The 24092-nt window shown below is 37.3% G+C and overlaps 2 protein-coding genes across 4 annotated transcripts in view; both read right to left on the minus strand.

Annotated features, from left to right (window-relative positions):
* The window catches only part of RSBN1 (round spermatid basic protein 1), a 49725-nt gene extending 35996 nt beyond the window's left edge, over positions 1-13729 (minus strand). The window contains exons 1-2 of one of the 2 annotated variants that reach the window (XM_007169368.3): positions 13024-13729; positions 822-1495 (exon numbers count right to left, since the gene is read on the minus strand). In XM_007169368.3, coding sequence (XP_007169430.2) covers positions 822-1495; positions 13024-13729 — 1380 coding nt within the window. The remainder of the gene's footprint in view (positions 1-821; positions 1496-13023) is intronic. The other variant, XM_057529118.1, reaches the window with a different exon arrangement.
* A 926-nt stretch (positions 13730-14655) lies between these two features.
* The window catches only part of PTPN22 (protein tyrosine phosphatase non-receptor type 22), a 63362-nt gene continuing 53925 nt past the window's right edge, over positions 14656-24092 (minus strand). Inside the window, exons 20-21 of one of the 2 annotated variants that reach the window (XM_007169367.2) lie at positions 20196-20273; positions 14656-15826 (exon numbers count right to left, since the gene is read on the minus strand). In XM_007169367.2, coding sequence (XP_007169429.2) covers positions 15762-15826; positions 20196-20273 — 143 coding nt within the window. In that variant the 3' untranslated portion in view covers positions 14656-15761. The remainder of the gene's footprint in view (positions 15827-20195; positions 20274-24092) is intronic. The other variant, XM_007169366.2, reaches the window with a different exon arrangement.

The raw sequence follows: 24092 nt of genomic DNA on the forward strand, positions 1-24092 counted from the left end.
TCTCTAAAAATGAAATATTCTCCACTAAACTTGTGTAGAATTTATATCTATAATACAAACTTATAGCTGACCATTCATGTTCATAATCCTTATGAGAAAAGCAAGCAAGAAAAAAACTAGGACACATTATCAACCACTTTTCATGCCCTAAAATAACTTCACTGAAAAAATGATTGGTTAAAAACCACTGGTTAGGAAGGAGAGGTTTCCCTGCTGACTTAAGCCTAGCTGCCCAAGCAAGGCTTTAGAAAATGTCTTCACCTACAACAGTGCAAAGGCAGAAGGAGCAGAGCCTATGGCGGTCTTCCTAGTGACACTTCCAAGTCACATAAATGGGGTATGTTTCTGGGATAGACTGCCAACAAGTTACTGAAAGAAGAGAAACAAGAACAGCAAAAACCTGACAAATAAATAGGCCAATGCCCTCATGTGTTTTATTATGACATAAAAGCTAAGTCTTAACTAAAGTTACCTTGAGGCTATCAGATCGAAATCACATCCTCCATACTAACAGTATCCAATTTGTGAAAAACTGAATTGGTTTTCAAGCTGATTTTCCACAAAAATTTGTTCCACAAAAAATGACGTAAAACATGTATAAAACATTTCTTAGACCAAGCAAGTAACAAGCCACATCCCAAAGAACTTCAAGAATTAAGATTTTTCAATCAGAGTTATAAAAAAACAATTTTAACCACTTTTACCACCATGAATTTTAATCAAAAGTGTGCTGGTATGTGCTATGCAACAGAATGAAGTTAATACTTTTGAGATACTGTAACCTGTATTTACTAAATAATTTAACAATGATTTTACCTTACCTGAGTGTGAAAATTTGAAATGGTGGTTGTTTCAATATCTTTCTTGCCCAGAATTTCCATTTTCACTGGAGTGTTGGGGAAATTAAAAGCAAAGTAGTCCAAGAAGTCTGGGAGATAAGCGGCCGCTCCATGCACTATTGCTAAAGCATAGTAAGCAGCATTTTTCTCGTTTTCACTGAATGTCAAAGCAAGAAACTCCTCAGAAAATCTCTCCATCTCCATTGGAGACAAAAATGAGAGTTCATCCATGTAAGCATGAAGGACAAGAGCACCACCATTGGACTGGTGTTCCTCATGGATAAAGTTGCTAAATTTAGTACCTGTTTTTAAGAAATTCCTACGAATAGAATGTTCCTGGTGAGTCATAAAAGGTGTTTGTACTCCCTGGGGTACCCGATATTCTTGCATGCCCAAATTTAATCGACACAGCTGTTCATCTTTCAGATACCTGAAGGACTCCTTATTAACTCCTGAAGTGCTATTTATTTGTCCTTGGGTGAGGATTTCCTTACTGATGCGGGTCAGGCCAGCACAGATGGTTTGTACTTCCTTATTGTACATTTTAAGGCGTCTTCCTCGCATATCTTCTCGGTGTTTCTTTTTCTTTTTCTTCTTTATTTTCTTCAAGACAAAATCATCAGCTCTCTGGGTTTTACCATTTTCATCTGGTGTTTCTGGCCACAATAATTAAAAAGAAGTTAGTTGCTAGGCCTAATGTCAACATACAAGCTTCTTAAGGTATGCAATCTCAAATTAAATAGCCTATTCTCAGTTTCTCTGAATTTGCCACTATAATTTACATGTTTATAAAATGAATGAGACAAAGATCTTAAAATACAAAAATATTCTGGATTGAAAATTACGCTAAAAAGTAGGTAATGCAAAGGTAAGCATATAACTTAATATGACTTACAATCAAAACTAAAGATAATATCTAAATAATTTCACATATGCCATACTGTATGTTCAGGAACCATTGTAAAATCTAAATTAAAGCTCGCCATATTTTGCTGTTTGTCTACAAGTTACTATGATATATATAGGCAAATCAAAGACAAATTAAGCTGTTAAGACACCATTTTGCCTAATAAATTGGCAAGATTCGGGGTGGGGGGGAATTCTTATACACTGTTGCTAGAAATATAAACTGGTACAACCTTCATGGAGGGCAATTTGGTACCCCCAAAATGAATATGCACCAAAGCCTTGGAAATACTTATAATTCTTAGTCCCATAAATTCCACCCCCAAGTAAAAATTACTCAAGAAAATAACTAAGAAAAGATAACATAAAGATATTCACGACAGTGTTATTTAGGGAATCCCCTAAATGACTAAAAACAGAATATGGATTAAACTCTGGTACTTACATACTGATAAAATACTACCCAGCCATGCTAAATTATATTATAGGTAAAAAGAACTGACAAATTACAAGGTTATGAAATGTTTACATTGTCACGCTTCCAGAAAGCCTTCTCTAACAACTCTTTCCCACCCAATTTGGATAGCTACTCCTACTATGTGCTTCCTTAATACTGTACTTCCCCTCTTACAGCATTAACACATTAATTTTCCACTTTTCCTCTAGACTGTAAGCAGTCTAAGGTCAGAGATATATATCTTACCTTTCTTTCCAGAGCATCTAACATATGTGTAATCTGATCTTATTTTTATAATATTAAATACTCATTCAAACATTTATTAAGTACCTATTATATGCCAGAGACACTGCTGAGCACTAGAGATACAGTGTTGACTGAGACAGATATAATCCCTACCCTCTTGGACCTTATAATCTAGTTGGACTTCAAAGAGAAAGTATCAGTATGCTACTCTAGATGCTGGGGAAGCTCTCTTTAGGAGGTGACATTTAGGCTGAGTACTAAATAATAAGACAAGCCAGGCATGTTTTCTAGGGAAAAATATTCTAGAAAGAAGCAAAGGACCTAAAGAGAAAAAAGTATGACTTATCTATATATATTTCATATACACACAACACAGAAAAGTATCTGGAAAATATACACCAAGGTATTAATGCTAGTTATCTAGGCCGGTAGGATTACAAATGTCTAGCTTTCTTCTTTTTTGCTTACCTATATTTTCTAATTTCTACAATAAACATACATTACTTTTATAATTTAAAACATTACTTTCAATTTTTAAAGGATTATCACAGATTGATAAACCCAAAATAGAATGGCATCTTTATTTACTAGTTGGGAAATAGTCCCAGCAAGAAATATTCAGGATTAAATAACAGGTATAGTCCTGACCAACCTTCAAGCTTGGTGTGGTATTTACTGTTTAGAATTTATCCACTCAAAAACAGTACTTCTGACATGATTCAAGTAATCCAGTGTTAAGACAGATACTCCAATTAGTCCTATTACTACATCTGGGAAGAACAAGTTCAATAACTTTTACAGTAAAGAATTTACTTGGGGGCTTCCTTGGTGGCACAGTGGTTGAGAATCTGCCTGCCAATGCAGGGGACACGGGTTCGAGCCCTGGTCTGGGAGGATCCCACATGCCGCGGAGCAACTAGGCCCGTGAGCCACAGCTACTGAGCCTGCGCATGTGGAGCTTGTGCTCCTCAACAAGAGAGGCCGCGACAGTGAGAGGCCCGTGCACCGCGATAAAGAGTGGCCCCTGCTTGCCGCAACTGGAGAAAGCCCTCGCACAGAAACGAACACCCAACACAGCCAAAAATAAATAAATAAATAAATTTTTTTTTTAAAAGAATTTACTTGGTATAATATGTAAACATATGACAAATTACACCACTCAATACAAAATCATTCCAAGTCACCAGATATTACAGAAGTTATAAAACCTTCTAAGGAAAATATTTAAATGTACAAGTCAGACTTTGAAGTGAGTGTACAGATACCAAATGACTTTCATTCTGTTTAATATTTGATTTTAAACAACAAAAAGAAAGCCCTTCATTTGCAAGCATCACTTATAGGTAAACTGAAATCATATACCAAAATATAATGTAATTAGATTGCTTAAAGTGGCAAGAGAAAAAGCAATCTTTTATTTTATATGTAACTAAATCTTTCAGAATTCTTAAAATACTTAGTAACAGTAATTTATAATTCTTACCAGATAAAATTAATCTAAATACTTTTCCCATATATCAAATCAGTAATTTGGGCAATTCTCCCAAGCAACTAAATGTTAATGCCATTAAATATAAAGGTTAGACCAATTTTAAAATAGTCATCTAATTACCCTCTGCTAAATGTTTTGGCAATTTCACAGGGGGAAAAAAAAAAAAGCAAAGAAAAAGAAAAAGAAAAAATACCTATGAATAGATAGGTTATTTTAAGCTTCAGAGGAGGTATTTGGTATGCAGAAGATGAATTGTGACCTAGATCTGCCACTGAAATTAACACCAAGAAGGAGCTGCCTTGATTGTAACACATTTTCTATACTACTATCAGCTTACCAATGGTATTTCTATCATGGCCAAGGCTCTGTAGGTTTCATTCCAAAACTCATTTATATGAGAACCATTTAATTAGTCTAACACAGCCCATCTCAAAAAAAACACTGCACAAGGAAATGAAAAGGGCCTTAAATTGATTGTAATCTCATATTTCAACATAAAAGTCTAAAATATGAAATAAATTTCAATCTCCTCACTAATCCTATTTTTCAAATTTTGATTCTTATCTAAGGCTGAGATAAAGCTTGCCTTTGTTTATACAGAAATTTGAGACTACTTGTATCACACTAGCTAATGAATTTCCATAAATAAACAAAAAATTTATTTTTGAATTATTGTGATGGCAACTAATTGAGAATGGCATACATACACAAAGTTGTTAAAGGTTGTTACAGTAAGTTAGTCACCGTTGCTTTAGGAGAATGATACTGGGGTTGTCTTGCCTAAAATTAAAAATGTTATTTAAAAGAAAGTCTTTGCAATAAATATATCAAATCAATGTTGTATACCTTAAACTTACATAATGTTGTATGTCAATTATATATCAATTTTTTTTAAAAAGCAATGTCTAAAGTCTTCACAATCTTTCCATTTCTGGTAGAGTGTTTTTAGCTTTCCAGAGAATGTATTCAGGAAGTAATATTTTGAGTATTTCCCTACAGTGCAGAAGTGAGTATTTATTGACATCAGTTCTTTTACAGAAAAAGAGCCAAGATACACTGCATCTGTGATTAAGGAAAGCTTTCACATATCGAACTGTGAAATTAAATATAAAGAGAAGTATGTAATTCTACAGAGAAAGATACAAACATCTGAGCGAAATTGCTGGCTGTCTTAAAAAAGGTCATTATAACTATATATCAATACATGACACTATCAATAAAATCCTCATATGTGCTAATACCATTAATATTATCAGCTATTAAATAGTACCATTTATTTAACATCACTATTGAAAGCTTTCATTAATGAAAAAAAAATTATCTTTCCACATTACAAAACTTTAGTTCATTAACACCATTTTTATGCTTGAATTACAGCTTAGAACTGAAAAATACGTAATATCCTCAATTCCTAAAAATCATGGTGGATAAGCAAAAGCAAAACAATTATAATTTTTTATATTTTATTAATCATAATAAAGAATAAAGGCTAAAGTTTTATTTTCTGAAAGTAAATTATCTTTGGTCTTATTAAAAGTTCTTCCAGCTCCACATGAAATCCTGCCTAAAAAGGAAAAACAAAAAACTGCAGGGGGCTTCCCTGGTGGCGCAGTGGTTGAGAGTCTGCCTGCTAATGCAGGGGACACGGGTTCGAGCCCTGGTCTGGGAAGATCCCACATGCCACGGAGCAACTAGGCCCGTGAGCCACAACTACTGAGCCTGCACGTCTGGAGCTTGTGCTCCGCAACAAGAGAGGCCACGATAGTGAGAGGCCCGCTCACCGCGATGAAGAGTGGCCCCCGCTTGCCACAACTAGAGAAAGCCCTCGCACAGAAACGAAGACCCAACACAGCCAAAAATAAATTAATTAATTAATTAATTGAAAAAAAAAACTGCAGATCTGGAAGCCATCATTTTAGTAAATCACTGTACAGTTACAACATTGCTTTACTTTACCTGCCACCCCTCTAATTATGGTGTTTAAGAGTGATTGGCTAGATTTGAATCCCTGTCCTACCACTTCCTAGCAGTATTACCTTTTGCAAGTTAATTTCTTTGTACCTTGTTTCTCATTAATAAAATGGGGGAAAACAACAGCACCTCCTCAAAAAATCAGTGTGCAGAGTAAATGAAACAAAGCATATAAAGTATTTAGAATAGTCCCGGAACATGACAAATACTCAACACATGTTAACTACTATTATTACTCCAAAAAGTTTAATTGTAGAGGCAGTAGAGTGTGTTATTGAAGAGCAGATGCTTTTACAGTTAAACACACCCAGGTTAATGTCCCAGCTCCACTACTCACTAAGACCTCTGGGCAAGCTCATAAATCTCCTTAAACTTTTACCATCTAAAATGTTATTAATGGTAGTATCTATTTCAGAGTTATTGTAAGAATTAAATGAGACAATGAGTATAAAGCCCTCATCTCAGTATTTGACACACAATTAAGTCCTCCCTCACCATTTTTATCATTTTAATAATAATAATATTTGATAACATTCCTTGAAATAATTGGCAATAATTCTGGGATATCAAAACTAGAGCTAGAGACACTTCCCTGGTGGTCCAGTGGTTAAGAATCTGCCTTCCAGGGACTTCCCTGGTGGCGCAGTGGTTAACAATCCACCTGCCAATGCAGGGGACACGGGTTCGAGCCCTGGTCCAGGAAGATCCCACATGCCACAGAGCAACTAGGCCCATGTGCCACAACTACCGAGCCTGCGCTCTAGAGCCCACAAGCCACAACTACTGAGCCCACGTGCCACAACTACTGAAGCCTGTGTGCCTAGAGCCCGTGCTCCGCAACAAGAAGCCACTGCAATGAGAAGCCCGCACACCGCAACGAAGTGTAGCCCCCACTCGCCGCAACTAGAGAAAGCCCACACGCAGCAACCAAGACCCAATGCAGCCAAAAATAAATTAACTTTTTTAAAAAAAAAAAAAAGAAAAGAACCCGCCTTCCAATGCAGGGGACGCAGGTTCGATCGATCTCTGGTCAGGGAACTAAGATCCCATATGCTGCGGGGCAACTAAGCCCGCATGCCACAACTGGAGAGAAGCCCACACCCCGCAACGAAACACCCGACGCAGCCAAATTAATTAATTAAATTTAAAAAAAAACTAGAGCTATAAATTATCAACCTAGAGTACAATGAGGTGGACCACAGAGAATCACATTAAAAGGGGAAAAATCTCTGAAAGAGGGAAGAAGACTATTATTCATCAAGTGTCTGCTACGGATCATGTATGTTATCTCATTTTAATCTCCAAACAAACCAGTGAAGTAGATATATAAATCCTTTTTACGGAGAAGAAAACAGAGCTTGAAACAAGATATGTTACCTATATTAGGTCACAAAGGTAATAGGTGACAACCTAGATTCAAACTCTTACCTGACTCCAAAACTCTTCTTTCTGCCTTCTCTATCTACTCCCCTTAGATGTTCAACTAAAATTATCTATTACAACTAATGGACTTGAGGTGGCTTGGAAGAACCTCCAATAAATGGAGCATCACTACATTCAACAAATATTTTACTGAGTGCCCACAACACGATAATTCTACATAATCACAAAAATAACATTATTTAGGTTATGCAAAAAATGTCCTTAAAGGCCTGTTTTCCTCTCTCTAAGTGGGTAAAGTAAAATATCAGTCCCTGAAGGTGTTGCTCTGATAAATGAGATTATCTGTTTATCTCAGTTCTCTGTATAATCCCCCAATAATTCCCCACTCCTATCACTGAAAACAATAAACTATTTCTAAATTAAAATTCCTGCCAATAGCTTTTTGACATCACAGAAAATTTCAATTTGTTGTGTGACGTAGGGACACTTTCCCTGTGAGAGCAGTTGGGCAGTTGGTCAAAGATGAAAAATGTGAGAAAGGAAGGCTGACTCACTAGAATATATAAGAGCAATCCTGTCATTTTAATGACAGTGGAGAAGAGAGCTATGGAAATCAACTTCCTCCTTTCCTTTTTTAAAAAAATATTAAAATACTACTAAAATCATTAATTTATTAGCCAAGAATAATTAAGAAGAAGCATTACTTATTTTGATGGAGTTTTTTTTGAGGAAGTTTGTTCTAGGCTTTTATGAGCAATAAGAGGGACAGAAAAAATTAAGATTTCAAAAGACAGGTAACTATCATTTAATTAAGATTCAAGCCTGTTGCTTGCAAGAATCAAACAATATTTTAGTATCTCTTTATTAACAATGTAAATGTGCTTAGTGGAAAGTGAAAAGCCAACAGGACCATGAGTCAAAAAAACTGGGTTCTAGATTCAGTTCTATCATATACTAACTAGAAAAGCTGAAGTGTGACACTTCAGCTCTTCAAAAGTCACTATACTTCCCATTTTACATACGAAGCAAGTTTACCTTAGCATTTACAGATTAAATTTTTGTTTCAACTATTTATGAGCAACTCCAAATGTCTGGAATCAAAATTTATAATTATCCTATACATGAATTTGGATTGAGTACTGTAGGGCTGGTGTGCAGGAACAGGTCTCTCAGCTGAATGATCTATCTCAGGGATCAGCAAACTTCTACAAAGAGCCAGATCATAAGCTTTGCAAGCCATATCGTCTATCCCAACTACTGTCTATACTGCTGTAGTGCAAAATCTCCCAGAGACAATACAATTGAATGAGTGGAGTGGTGTCCCAATAAAACTTTATTTCTGGACACTGAACTTTAATTTCATATGATTTCATATGTCATGGGTTTTTTCCAACCATTTAAAATGTAAAAACCATTCTTAGCTCAAAGGTTATACAAAAATAGGCAGTGGAACTGATTTTTGACAAAGGTACAAAAGTAATTCGATGGAGGAAGGATGGTCTTTTCAACAAAAGGTGCTGGAGCAGTCGGATATCATAGGCAAAAAAAAAAAAAAGAACCTCAACCTAAACCACACACAGTATACAAAGTTAACTCAAATGGATCAGAGATTCAAATGTAAAAGTTAAAGTTAAATAAAACTTTTGGGAAAACAACAGGAGAAAATCTTTGGGACCTAGGTCTTGGGAACTCAGACATGGCACCAAAAGCATAATCTATAAAAGAAAATCAACAAATTAGACTTTAACAAAATTTAAAATGTTTGCTCTCTGAAAGACCCTGTTAAGAGGATGGAAAGACAAACAACAGAGTGGGAGAAAATATTTGTAAACCATTATTCTGATAAAGAATATACATATCTGTAATATATCAAGAATTCTCAAAACTCAATAGTAAAAAACCAAACAATTCAATTAGAAAATGGGCAAAAAACTAAAGAGACATTTTACTGATGAGACTATATGGACAGCAAATGATGGCATGAAAAGATGTTAAGTATCACTAGCCATTGGGGAGATGCGACTTAAGTCCGCAATGAGGTATCATCACACATTATTAAAACAGATAAAATAAAAATAGTAACAATATCAGACACTGGCAAGGATGTGGAGAAAGTGGATCTCTCATACATTGCTGGTGGGAATATAAAGTGGTACAGATATTCCAGAAAATAGTTTGGCAATATCTTCCAAAAACAAAAAAACAAAAACACAAACAAAACATGTACTTAACCACATGACCCAGCAATTGCATTCACAGAAAAATGAAAATTTACATCCACACAAAAACCTGAACATGAACGTTCACAGAAGCTTTATTCATAATGGCCAAATTGGAAACAACCAAAATGTCCTTCAACAGGTGACTAAACTGTGGTATATCCATACCATAGAACACTACTCAGTAATGAAAAAAATGAGTTATTGATACATACAACTTGAATAGATCTCAAGGACACGCTGAGTGGGAAAAAACCTCAAAAGATCACATACCATATATATTCCATTTATGTAACATCCTCAGAATGACTAAATTATGGGTTGGAGAACAAATTAGTGGTTTCTAGGGGTTGGGGAAGGTGGGGAGACACAGGAAGTTCTAAGCTTACAAAGAGATAGCACAAGGGGGATCTTTGTGGTGATGGAATAGTTGTGTACCTTGATTGCAGTGGTAGTTAAACTACCACTACAGGTGTTAAAATGGCACAAAATTATACACACACCATTGTACCAATGTTAATTTGTTAATTTTCTGGTGTTGATATTACACAATAGTTATGTAACATGTAACCTTTGGAGGAAATTAGTGAAGGGTAAAGACCTCCCTGTACGATTTTTGCCATTTCCTGTGAATATATAATTATCTCAAAATAAAAAGCTAAAAGAGTTTCTGAAAACCTGCGGATAAGGGAAGGGAAGACATAGTTCTGTAAATAATAAGGGTCTAGTCACTCTCCTTATTAATCTTAGAGTTGTTTCAAGGATCAAGCATGATAAAATAACAAAAAGCAGTTTTAATAGTACCTAATAACAGCCAGACACTTAAGTGCTTTCCACATATTGTCTCACTTAAGCCACAAACAATCTTATAAAAGAAATAGCACAACACCATTTTACAGACAGGAAAACTGAAACTGAGGGAGCTTAAAGTAATTTGTCCATGGTCACACAGTAAGTGGTAGAGCCATGATTTAAACTCAGATTGACTCCAGAGGCATGCCTCCAGCACATCACTGTAACAAGTATAAAGATATTTAGTGGAAAAACAAAAGGTATCCATCAAAGTGTAGTGCAAAAGCGTGGATTAAACAAAGGTTAAACCAGTTTATTTTCTGTAAGATTCTCAGAACTTTTAAAATGCCAGTGTGTGTCATATAGCTAGGAGGCTACTGTATTGTTTTTTTCCTCAACATATTTGGCAAGGGAATCTTTCCCTCCAGAATATATAATCCAACAGTCTCTCATTCAAAAGTCAAAATGTTTAAACTGGAGTTATTGTGGTGATCATTTTCCAATATACACAAATACTGAACCATTACTTCGTACACTTAAAAATAATATAATATTATGTGTCAATTATATCTCAATTTTTTAAAAAGTTAAAATGCTTAAATGAGCTAATCTTAACCCACTTTCCTCCTTCACATACTAGCAAACCACAACTGCTTGGACTACACTGTCCAATGTGGTAGCCAAGAGCCAAAAGAACTATTTAATTATAAATTAATTAGAAATAAAATTAAAAATTCAGTTCCTCAGTCACACTAGCCACATTTCAAGTCTTCAAGATTTGTTCAAGGGCCACATATGACTAATGGCTACCATACCGGACAACACATTTATAGAAAACATCTTCATCATCGTAGAAAAGTTCTGTCAGGCAGCACTGGGTTAAAAGTTTGTTTTTGTTTGTTTTTTAAAGACATGGCCTCTGCAATTTTCAGAGACGCACACTGTGTTATGAATTATTATACATGTATTTGCCACTATCCTCCCATAAAAGGGGGCTAGGTCAGAAATTCTTAATGGGACTGGCTACTGCCACTCTGATGCCAAGGCACAGGGAAAAGATAAGCAAAGAAGTGGAAAAAGTGAATAGCAAACAGAGAAAGCAACATCATGAAGCTGGAGGATGAAGCTTGAACTCGGATTCAGGAGACTTGGGTTCTACTCCCTACTATGTCAATGATTCTTTTTTTTTTTTTTTTTTGGTACTTGTTACTAATTAACTGTGACTAGACAAGTCTCTTCACTACTTTAGGCCTCAGTTTTCACTCTTCAACAATACAAATTTGACTTGGATGATCTCTAAGATTCCCTCTAGCTCTGTACAGTTGAAACACACAAAAACACATACACACATGAAATGAGAAGGTGAGAAATAAAGGCACAAATAAAAGAGCGCAAGATCACTGCATAGTAGTGGTGGAAATTGGCATTCCTATCAGTTTGGCACAAATTCTACTCCTGAGGATAAGACTTGGATACCACCAAAAGAAGATTTAGTTCAATTCAATAAAAACTTACTGAGCAATTATTTGCAACAAACTGCACTATCTGGAAGTAGCACCACACACACACACACACACACACACACACACACACACATTAATGAGGCCTAGGTGAAGACCAAATATGTGGAAGAAATCCAAGACTCACCAAACTTGAGATTGAAAGACTAATTCATTAACACGTAATAACTGCCCCAGTACTAAGAAACAGAAGTATTTTAAACTCTTCTTGAGGAGACAACTCTAACAAATTATATAAAATCATATACAAAGTACAAACACATGGCATAATCAAAATTCTTATCCCTCCCCCCCCCCATACCCTTCTTCTAAAGAGAAAGTAAATAAATGCTACAGGTACTTGGGAATAGGAAAACAGCAATTTTGGTCAACCTAACTTCTCTAGAACCCACACTCAGATAGTCCTACATTTTCTGGGCTAAATAGTCTTGATTTTAGTGAGTTTACTGGAAATAAATAAATTCTCAATCTGTTGCACCGGGTAGATGAAAAAGCAACTGGAATTCTTGTCTCTACTATCTCCTACTGAACTTTTCAGAGGCTTGGTTGGTCCTATTTTCTAGGATCAAAGGGGAGAGAAAACCTTCCCCATCCCTTTTCTGAAAATTGAGATTTCATATGAAAATTAAAAATGAGTTTTACTTCCACATAAAAAAAGAACAAAGATAAACTGCGTTTGATATCTCACCTTGCAGAAGCTAAGGCAACCAGTGAGTCGAGCTAATCTCGGTATAAATTCAAACTCCTTAAAGTCCCAAACCATACTCGTGAATATTGTGGAGCAGAGGAGAGTGAATATTCAAGCTTTCCATCAAGGAAAACAAGGAAAAAAGGGATTTCAACGACAAGCCTTTACTTTAGACAAGCAGTTTTCAATACCCCACCTACTAATCCCACGCTAAGGACCGCGCGGCGCGGAAACCCTGGCGAATTTGAAAACAAACGTCGGTAAAGGCTCGAGGAGGGGGGACTGGTAAGGGGGTTAGTAACTGACAGCTCGGCCTCGAAGCGAGAAGCTTCAAGTAGGTCAGACGGTGTCAACGGTTTGAAATCCAGGATCCACCCCAGTGGGCTTAGGGGAGTAGAGCAGCAGGAGGTAAGCAGGGAGCTGGAGTCTTTCAGGGCTAAAGGGGCGGGATATCGCAACAGAGAGAGACCTAGATAGAGCCCAAGCTCGGGGCAGTTCGGCTGCTCTCACCTCTCTTGGGGGCCTTGATTAGAGGCACCCCTCCAGTCCTCTCGCCGTTTTCCTGCTTGTCCTTGTGCTTGAGCTCTCCCGGAACGCAGGAGCCGGGGTCAGCATCAGAGCCGCGGTGGTGATGGTGCTTGTGCCGCTCCTTGTGGCCCTTATGCTTGGGCCCGGCCGCGCTCACCGTCAGGGGCGAGAAGGTGAAGAGGGCCGAAGTGCCCGGGGCCGGGAGCGGGGCAGCGACAGCGGGCCCGGCGGGTGCCAGCGAAGGTGGCGGCGGAGGCGGCAGGAGCAGAGGCTCAACAGGGCCTGGGACGGTTGGGGCTGCATTCGTTGGCGGCAGCGGCCCGGGATGTTGGCGGCTGCGACGCCGCCGGTGAGGGGGAGCGAGAGGGGGGTCCTGGCTCGGCCGCCCCCGCTTCTCCTGAGACCCCCCACTGCTCGCTCGGCGCTGCCGCTTCACTCCCCGCGGCGAGACCCCAGCGTGGGGTTTCTCCTTCCCCTCTTTGTCCGGCTCCTCCTGCGCCGCCACCGCCCGTACTATGCGGACCGCTCCGACCTGCGCAGCCATTTCACCCACAAACACACATTTAAATGGCCCGACCGCCCCCCCGTCCGCGTACCGCGCAAGCGCCGCCCGCGCACGGCCCGCTGGGCATTGGAGTCTCTCCCCCACTCTCCACTTCTCGGCCATTCTTCGTCCAGAGCTGAACATGGCCGGAAGCAGTACTTCCCGGAGCTTCTCCGCAGGGCCCTCCAACCGAGCTCTATTGTAAAGCACTCTGGGCCGCGCATAGCCTCACGGGAGCGGTAGTTCTCCGCGCCCCCGCCGCGTCGCTGGGTCGGTGAGCAGAGGAGCCGAAAGGGAGCGTGCGCCGAGTCACGCTTCGGGCTGCGACGCAACCGCCGCTGGGTGGAGAGTTGCCGCCAACCGCCTTAACGGCCGAAACAATGTTAATGGCTTTCAGTCTGTCGGCGCGTTCCCATTATCGTCTCCGTGTGCCCCTTCGTCATTTTACACGGAGGAGGTGGTCTCCATAGTTACTTTTCAATTTCCTATTCCTCTCATAACCTTTGTGAGGTAAAAGAATCCCCGGCCTTTTACCCCTGGACAAACGATGAGATGCAGAGGAAAAAGGAACTTGATAATATGTCAAATGAGGGCGATTTTGCTTTAAAATCGAACGGAGCTGCAAATCACATTTCTGAACCTCTTCCTGGCCACTGATTGCTATGGTTACAAGTATAGGCGCGACAAGGCAGGTGCAAGAACTGCCTGGGAGCCTGGTGAGCGCCGCCCACCTCGCCGTCGAGCCACATCCCCTCTAGTGCCTGGAAATGTAGAGTTTATCCATTATTTTGAATCCTTCCCTACAATTACGGGAAAATTCTAGATGGAAAAGAATGTTTTGAAATTTCTTAATAAGATTTTTTTCAAATCGTAAGTATACGATTGCATAAATTTGAGAAGTGTGTCTACCAGAGAACACTCCAGAAATCGTCACTACTCACCAAGGTTTCCGCCCAGAAATTTATTTACAATTTGATCGTCACTTTACATTTTACCGCCTTGATAAAGATATTTGGAAATAATTGATTACAATAAAGTACTCAGATAAAATCTCATGGTTTGATGACTCTAGTGCCTGGAAAAGTACTCAGCTCGATGAACACTATAAAGTTAGTTTAAAAACCAAAAAGTTTATTGAGCACTTCTTGTGTACACTACACTACAATAAACAGGTAATATTTCATCCAGTGTGTGCCTTCATTGGGATTCCTAATGAAAAATATTGAAGAACGAATGCTGTTTAAGTATTTCATTTTTTAGAAAGTTATGAACTCTTTAAGTGAAGTCATTAGGATAAGTCAGAGAAATCCTTTGTAATAATTACCCACTAACATATTTGTTACATAAAATTAGATTTGAAAGATCAACTTTAAGATAAGGCAGATCCATATTCATATAGAAAAAAATGTTTAACTAGTAGTACCTCTAGTTAGTTGGATATAAATTGTACATGTTTATATAGGACCTTTGAAATGAAAAAAACTGCCACCAAAAGATAGCTACTTTGTTGATTATTCTTCTAGATTTGGTAACTGAATAACATTGGCTAAAGCTTGTCAGGAATGTGCTTGAACATCTTGTTATTTGGTATATCCAAACGAAAAACTGATTACTGTCATTACATATATATTGTATTCTCTTTAAATATAACTTCTTTTTCTTACTACTCTTGTTTCCCACGACACTTGGAAAGATGTATACTCCATTTAGGCAAAAATAATTCCCAGGGAATAGTCATTGTCACAAGCAATAATTTTGTACTATAACCACAAGGTAAGATTTTTCAAAACATTTTTTATGGTAACTTCTGACAATATAGACATTTAATTGAGATGCAATTTTTACAAATCTTTTAAAGTTTATATTTATGTAGGAAAGTAAAGTAGACTAAAAATAACTTCCAAAAATGAAAAATAAGTCCATTGTAAAACTTTCTCATACAGCATTCTCTATACATAGCTTAAATGACAAACTCCTATTTGTGCTTTCCAACCCAGTGTAAATGAGATGAAAATGTAAAACTTCTGACATTTATTTGCATATTGCTTTTAAAAGCTATTAACACATTACCATATCTTCATGGTAGATATTATGAATATACAGCCCTTATTCTAGCTAGCAGTATTCTAGTAGTTTCATTTGCAGATTCACTTGCGGCTGATTTTCCAAAGTTGTGTTAAATATTCCAAGTTGATGGTGGGTTCCTTGGTCCTTTGGGTTTTGAAAAACGATTTGCAAAACCTGGGAACAAAAATAAAATTGAATGAAAAAAGAAAGATTTCTTATACAGAAATGAACACTTGGATTTTAGAGTGTATTATAATATGTGCAAATACATGGATTTTTTTCTAAAAGGTTAGACAGCATCTTTGATCAATTTAGTAATTTTTTTGTAAAAGCATTCTAGTAATTATGTTAGTGCTTAAATGATAACAATAGAATACTAGTAACATTTTAAATTTGTAGAACACTTACAAATTTAATAATGGTAATAATTAGATGATTGTAATAGCCTTTGGTAATTCAGCATATAGTATTCTTTTTCCCCAGGTTTATCGAAATATTATTGACATATGTTTGTTTACATGTGACATGTAAGTTTAAGGTGTACAGCATGATGATTTGATACATGTATATATCGTGAAATGATTACCACATTAAGGTTAGTTAATACCTACATCCCCTCACATAATTGTCTACTAGTCTGTGTGGTGATTTTTTAAGATTTTTCTTTTCAATATAAGATTTTACTTTTAACAGCTTTCAAGTATATAATACAGTACTGTTAATTATAGTTGCCATGCTGTACGTTAGATCTCCAGAATTTATTCATCTTATAACTGGAAGTTTGTACCCTTTGCCCAACATTTCCCCATTTCCCCCACCTCCCAGCCCCTGTCAACCACCATTCTACTCTATTTCTATGAGCTAAGCTTCTTTAGATTCCACATGTAAGTGAGAACATATACTATTTGTCTTTCTCTGTCTGATTTATTTCACTTAGGGTAGTTCCCCCAAGGTACATCCATGTTGTCACAAAAGGCAGGATTTCCTTCTTTTTTGTGAATGAATAATATTCATATATATATATAGTCATATACATAATAATTCAGACAGTCGTGTATGTATATGTAGAGTCAGCCCTCCCTATCCTCAGATTCTGCATCCACAGATTCCACATCTGTGGATTCAACCAAGAGTGGATCAAAAATATTCGAGAAAAAAGTTCCAAAAAGTTCCAAAAAGCAAAACTTGAATTTGCCACACACCAGCAACTATTTATATAGCATTTACATTATACTGGGTATTATAAGTAATCTAGAGATGATTTAGAGTAAACAGGAAGATGTAGGTAGGTTATATGCAAATACTAAGACATTTTATGTAAAGGACTTGAGCATCCTTCGATTTTAGTATCCACGGGGGTCCTGGGACCAATCCCCCGTAGGACTGGTACGACTCTACAAGGATTTTTCACTGTGCAGGGGGTTGGCACCGCTAACCTCATGTGTTGTTCAAGGGTCAACCGTATGCATATATCTCTCACATCTTTTCTATCCATTCATCTGTCAGTGGACACATAGGTTGTTTCCATGAATTGGCTATTGTAAATAATGCTGGAATGAACATGGGGTGCAAATATCTCTTCTGAGATAATTTCATTTCCTTCAGATATATATTCGGAAGTGGGATTGCTGGATCATATGGTAGTTCTATCTTTAATTTTTTGCAGAACTTCCAGACCGTTTTCCATAACGATTGTACCAATTTACATTTCCACCACAGTACACAAGGCTCCCCTTTCTCCATAGCCTCACCAACACTTGTCTCTTGTCTTTTTGATAATGGCCATTCTAATAGGTATGATGTGATATCTCGTGGGTTTGGTTTGCGTTTCCCTTATGATTACTGATGTCAAGCATCCTTTCATGTGCCTGTTGACCATTTATATATCTTCTCTGGAAAAATGTCTATTCAACTCCTTTGCCCATTTTTTAATCTGATTGTTGGGGGGGTGGTTATTTAATAATATCCTTTATCTATGTCTTTTTACCCACCACCCATTCGTCAGAAAAACAAAACTGGGGAATTTAAATTTCAGAAAAACAACCTCTATTGCTCTAGAAAATTATTGTATTAAATTCAGTTGTACTTCTACTTTCACCCAGAAAGCCCTCAATTTACTCAGAGATTATGTTTGAAAAGATTAGAAAAAAATAAAGTATTAAACAATCCTGAAAAACTAATAATGAAACTAAGTGGTTAATTATTTTTATTTCTCTCTCTACTCAAACACTCCCCTCCAGGCCCCACTCCCCACCCCCCACACACACAGAAGGAGGATGAGGAAATTTTGCATAACCAATGAAGGCTATTTCTGGATGCCTTCAGAATATATGCAGGTTGATGACGTAGGTTCTTAATCACTTTAGCAACATATGACTTTTCTTTGATAGCGATATATTTTCAAGGTACTCTTACACTTAGCAACTTTAAGGGCTCAAACTGAGCAATGAAAGAATCGAAATACAAAGGGAAAACAGAGAATGGAAAACACAAAGATGATTAATTTCATCATCTTATAAAATTGTGGGAATTTACCTTATAGAACTGATGAAAATTATCAGATATTTGTTAAAGCACCCAGCTCAATGCCTGGCACATAGTAACTACTCAAGTACTGCCTAAATCTGAACCACCAAAAACTATGCCAGAACTGGAAGACAAGGAGATTAGGGAAGAGGGAATGAAAAGAAGATTAAAAACAAGAAATCCACTAAAATTTATTAATAGTGGTGGTAAAAAAAAAAAAAAAAAATTAGGGGGAGGGGGCACACAGCCTAGTTCCTGCACATTTCACTCCTCTGAGTGGTAAATAAGAAGATAGAAGGAAATATATTCCAGGTTCAATAGTTTCACACAATAGTCACAAAGTTATTCATTCAGTCCAGATAGCTTGATTGTAACCGAAGTGGACTGAGAAGTAAGAACATGAGACATAAGTACTAGGTATCTGAAATTTGAGGAATAGCTACATTCAGTGTTTTTCACTGATCATTACTCAATAGTTTAGAACAGTAGTGAGTTACCTTTTTTGCATGTAGGACAATTCAGGAAAAATAATGTTTATAAACCACAAAATTTTTTCATTCAAATTTAAGTACTTTTTGAGTAAAATACCCTTATAATGCCTCTTTTATAAAAGAGAACCAATGAAAAAATTAAGTGCTGCTTTTTAAGTAGGTAAAATGTTCAACTTTGAGAAGAAACAACATGGAGGCAGCTGTATAATATTTTATCCTCGTATTATATCACAGACTGTTGTAAAGTTAGATGGGCCATGAGTTATTCAAGTGTTGTCTCTGACTGAGAGAAGAGAAGGAAGCAAGGAACATTTGTGTTCCAGGTAAAGTTTGGTGCTTTTTTCATAGGTTATATAATATTCTACATGAACTTTTTAACTAAATGATTTCATAAGAAGAATAACTTTTTTCTAATTATAACATTTTAAACCTTAGAGTTCATGTAATCCAAGTAAAAATTTTAAAGCCCAAGAAACAGATCCAGAGAGTCTAGTTGAATACTTGGCCATGGTGAGATAGGAGCCATGACCCCAATTGTGGCAGAGATTGCTACCTGTCCCCTAAAATTTTTCCTTGCTTCTTCTTCAGGAATAGAATAGTATATGGGAAACTGTCTGCCCAGCATTATTGCATTTCCCAGTGTCTTTTACAGTTTGGATATAGCACATGTATAAGTTCTTTTCAAGGGAATGTGAGCCGGCATAATGTTGCCTCTTCCAGGCCAGTGTCTTAAGACCAGAAAAGGAGGCCACACCTCTTTCACATTTTTCTCTCATCTTCTTGCCACCTGCAGTCTGAATGTGGCAGCAACAATTCTGATCATTCAGATAAGGACAATACCATAGAGCAACAGTTCTCAGGATGTGGTCCCTGGGACCACTGGAGGTCCCCCAGACCTTTTCAGGGGGTCTGCTTTTTGGTTAATAATAATTTTTAGTAGTAATATCCTAAATTATTTGCTGTACTCCTTACAAAAATTATAGTATACATAATACTACCTTAAATAGTATCATGAATTTATGTTATATAGAATAATAGAATGCTTAATATAAAATTATTTTAAATGTATAGCTTATACTAAAGAGCAATTGGGCAAACAGTTCCTTTAAACTGTCAGAATTGTGCTTCGGCGCCTAATGTTGCATGAGTTACACAAGATTAGATAGCAGCATCTTCTGTTCTTTTCATCACACTTGTATATTTTTTTATAACTTTGCTTAGATATGAACTAGAGTATTATGGCATTTCAGAATTTATTCATTTGGCTTTCACATTCATTTACTACATGCCAACATGATCATTTGGTACCTAGTTTTATTTTCCATATATGCTAGGCAATTCAGGCCTATGTAAGATGTAAGAGTTAGCAGAGGTCAAAAATAAAAAGATAAATGGCATGAAAAAGAATATAAACATAAGGACTTATACATGCAAACTTAAATCATATTAAAGTTGTATCTCTTATACTGTAAATGAATAATTAAGATAAATATTTTTTTAACTCTGCTGGGAAGTAACACACATACCAAAATTCAAAAAGGAGCTGGAGTTATTTGACTGAACAGAGTCTGCAGGCTTGTTTGATGGGGAAGAATTACAGATACCTAGAATCAAAAGAAAAAAATGTAAGGGAAAAAATGGATACCGACTCAGACCACATAATTGTTGAGATTACACATTTCCTCCAAATTAATTAATACTTCCAGATAAACATATCACTATCAAATGTAACAAAATGTAGTTGTTTACAAATGGGTTGACACTATAATTTTCTCATTTTTGTGTGCGTATTTTTTTTTAAGTTTTCTCTTCTTTGCAAACAGATTGTTTGTATAATAAACCCAACACTAGAGAGAATCACCAAAGGATTCAGGAATACAATCCATTTTATTGTGAATCAACTTTTTCTGGGATTTACATTTTGGCTTTCAACTGCATCTTACTTTGCACTCTGATCGCTCTTAAGTACACTTTTAAATAATTTGTTCTCCACATTAGCTCAACCGTGGCAAGTCTGTGATTTTTCTTCCACCATCCTCTACGCCTGGAATATCTTTCTTCACTTTCCAGCCTACTTTTTTCCCATTATGGATGATTCTAGTTAGGCCCAGAATCTCCCCAAAAGCACTGTTATGTTGCTTTGTTTTGCTATTTTAGCTACCTATAGGCAGACTTAAAAATATATTTCTCTTCCCAGCACCTTAATATATTCATGTATCAGTGTCCACCCAATTCTGAAAACAATCCAGTGAAAACATGGTCCATATTTTGCACAAGCACTGTCTAGCAGCAAAAAAGGATAATTTCAGGCTTGTATAAACTTTCTAAGAAACAGTACATAATTGGGGAGAAATTACTAAATATTCACCTTTTTTTTGTTCTCATCATTTTCAGAATGTAGTGTGAGGACTGCATATATGTTTGTACACACATACCTAATACTAAGATTCTAGAAAGACCTCCCCCTTCCTGGAGCTACTTGAGTATGAATCACTAGAGTAAATCATGAATTTCAATCAGATTCAGTTAAAATATATATTTATTGAATACCTACTATGTGGCAAGCATTGGGCTAGCCACTGATGATAGAGACATGGAAAACAAGTGGGTGAAGGTGAGAAAGTTCAGGAGATAGCAATCATCTCTATACTGCACATGAGCTGAGAGGTATATACATCCTTCAGAAAGAAAACAATTGTCCCAAAAGGGAATACTGATTTTTTATAACTGGAGACAAAGATTTTGCATATATGTATAGTGAACTATTATTCTGCATCTAGCTTGTTATAGATACTTTTATGCTGCCTGCTCAGCATTAATTCCTTCTTCTGATAATAGAACTTGAATTTTCCTTTAAGAAACCACCCCTCTCCAATGTTCAGCTCCCATACTTCTCGTGGAGCTCATTCAACCCTTAGATGAAGGAGCTGACCTATGACTAGGGCTGTCAGTTGGTACTTTGCCATGGTCACACCAGTTGTTTAGGTCTGACCTCATTCCTTATTGGTCACTGTCCGCATGTAACAATTGTTGAATGTTAGGTATGACACTATCCTCTTAATCCAAGCATTAAATATACTGGCAATAATTGGTTTAGGTTTGGCCAAGACAATCAGGCCCAATCAACACTAGTCATCAATCAGGCTGTTGCTTGAGCAACCAGGAAAGAGCTCATTTTTTTCATCATAAGCCTGAAATCACATGGTAAAAGCCTGCCTATGAGTGAGCTAACAGAGTGAAACAAAGTTGGGAGATATGGAATTAGAGATTAGGCCCTAATTACATCATTTGACTCTTGGTCATAAGCCAATAAATTCCCCTTTTCTGCTTAAGCTAGCTTAAGTTGGGTTTTCTGTCACTTGCAAGTGAAGGATTTCCTAGCAGCTAAAGTTTCCCACCAAAAGTAGGCATCAGGTGTCATAGCTGACAGCTTCAACTCTTGTCACCAGCAGCCAGAATGATCTTTTCAAAAGACAGATCATGTAACATCTCTGTCTAAAACTCTTCTGTGACTTCCCATTGGGTCATTCACATGACCCATAAGGATCTAACTACCTCTCATCTCTACCATCTTTTGGACACACCTTACTCCTTTCTCCTCTTAATACCCTGCAGCTATGATGGCTTCCTTTGAGTTCCTACAACACACCAAATTCACACTGTTCTGTTCACCATCACATACCCAGTGCCTTGCAGAATGCCTGGCACAGAGGAGGCACTCAACAAATATTCATTGAATGAATGAATGAAAGAAAGAGCCTGACACCAGGCTTAGATGCTAACTTAAAACAACAGGTGAAGAATCCTAATTTCGGTAAAAGTAGGACCAGTAAGGCATCCAGGCTAAAGGGAGAACATATAGAACTCAGGAGGCATGGACCATCTAGAAGGGGAAGAGAACACATGCAAGTAAAGGAGGATAAGTCTAAAGCTTCAGGATCAATTTTGGGGGCCAGATTTTGTTCTTAATTTAAGGACAAAAGACCAGAGGGTGAAGGCAACTGAGAAATAGAAATTAGCATAAATCTAGAGAATGACCTGGGAGCTCTTACTTAGAAATAAGACTCAGAGTGTCAGACAGTCATACCGTATCTCACATCTATGCCAACCTAAATCTACCTGAAGTTTCTGTATCTTCGTTTGATATCCCCAAGACAGGGTTGGAGCTAGAGAAAGAAAGTTTTTTGGGTTTGTTTTCTGCTTTTTTTTAGAGAAAGAAAACTGTAGGGACTTCCCTGGTGGTGCAGTGGTTAAGAATCCGCCTGCCAATGCAGGGGACATGGGTTCCATCCCTGGTCTGGGAAGATCCCACATGCTGAGGAGCAACTAAGCCCGTGTGCCACAACTACTGAAGCCCACGCACCTAGAGCCTGTTCTCCGCAACAAGAGAAGCCACCGCAATGAGAAGCCTGAGCACCGCAACCAAGGGTAGCCCCCGCTGGCCGCAACTTGAGAAAGCCTGCGTGCAGCAACGAAGACCCAATGCAGCCAAAAATAAATAAATAATTTAAAAAAAAAAGAAAACTGGGTGTTTCATAAGCTAAGCTGATCAAATCAATCTTTGGTTAGCTATTCAAGTCACTCATTTCTTTGCTTTTAGCTGTTTTATTTCTAATGTTATATACTATAATTTCCTCTTGCAGTGTTTAAATTCTCTTTTGACTGACTTTAGAGGAAAGAGTATATTTTCCAGTCATGCTTTAGCCCATCATAGGTAAGAAATCAGTTCACTTCAGAGATCAGGTGTGGTGGCAATGAAAGCAGACTAGCACAAGTTCATGGACAGGGAGATAGAATAAAAAGAGTTAAGATTCAGCTCTAAACCTTCTTACTTAGATTATACCTTAAATCAAGTATTCTCAGTGTTCTTTGTCCCTCCCTACAATACCAGTATAGTATCAAATAGCTGTTTGGTCCTTGATGACTAACCCAATGGATCAAATTTGTAAAAAATATACCACGACGTTTTATATACTTTGTAGTTGTAAATAGGATTTCTAAGATAATCAGTTTCCCACAGTTTCAGGAGTCCGGGTTTTGTTTTCATTACAATATAGGAAAAACAGTAAGCAACAGACTTTTATTGCTAATAATACTTGGTAAAAATGGAAATGTGTCAATACTTTGCTTATTTCATTAAATCAACACATTTGTTTCACAATATGCTTTGCTATGACTACTTTCAAAGAAAGTACATCTGAGGTTAGACTGCTGGGAATTTTAAATAACACACTTGTATGACAGCATCTTAGCATGGGTAGAAAGTGCCAAACATCATACTATTATTCCTGTGTATCAAACAGAACTTTCTTTCCCCTTACTCCCTACCCAGTATTAGCATTGTGGAACCTAGCAGAGTACAAGGCCTAGGGGTGATTGTTCTGATATATAGGACCCTAACAAGGTTCTGTTTAGGAATAATG

This window comes from Balaenoptera acutorostrata, chromosome 1 (assembly GCF_949987535.1).
Source record: "Balaenoptera acutorostrata chromosome 1, mBalAcu1.1, whole genome shotgun sequence".
NCBI lineage: Eukaryota > Metazoa > Chordata > Mammalia > Artiodactyla > Balaenopteridae > Balaenoptera > Balaenoptera acutorostrata.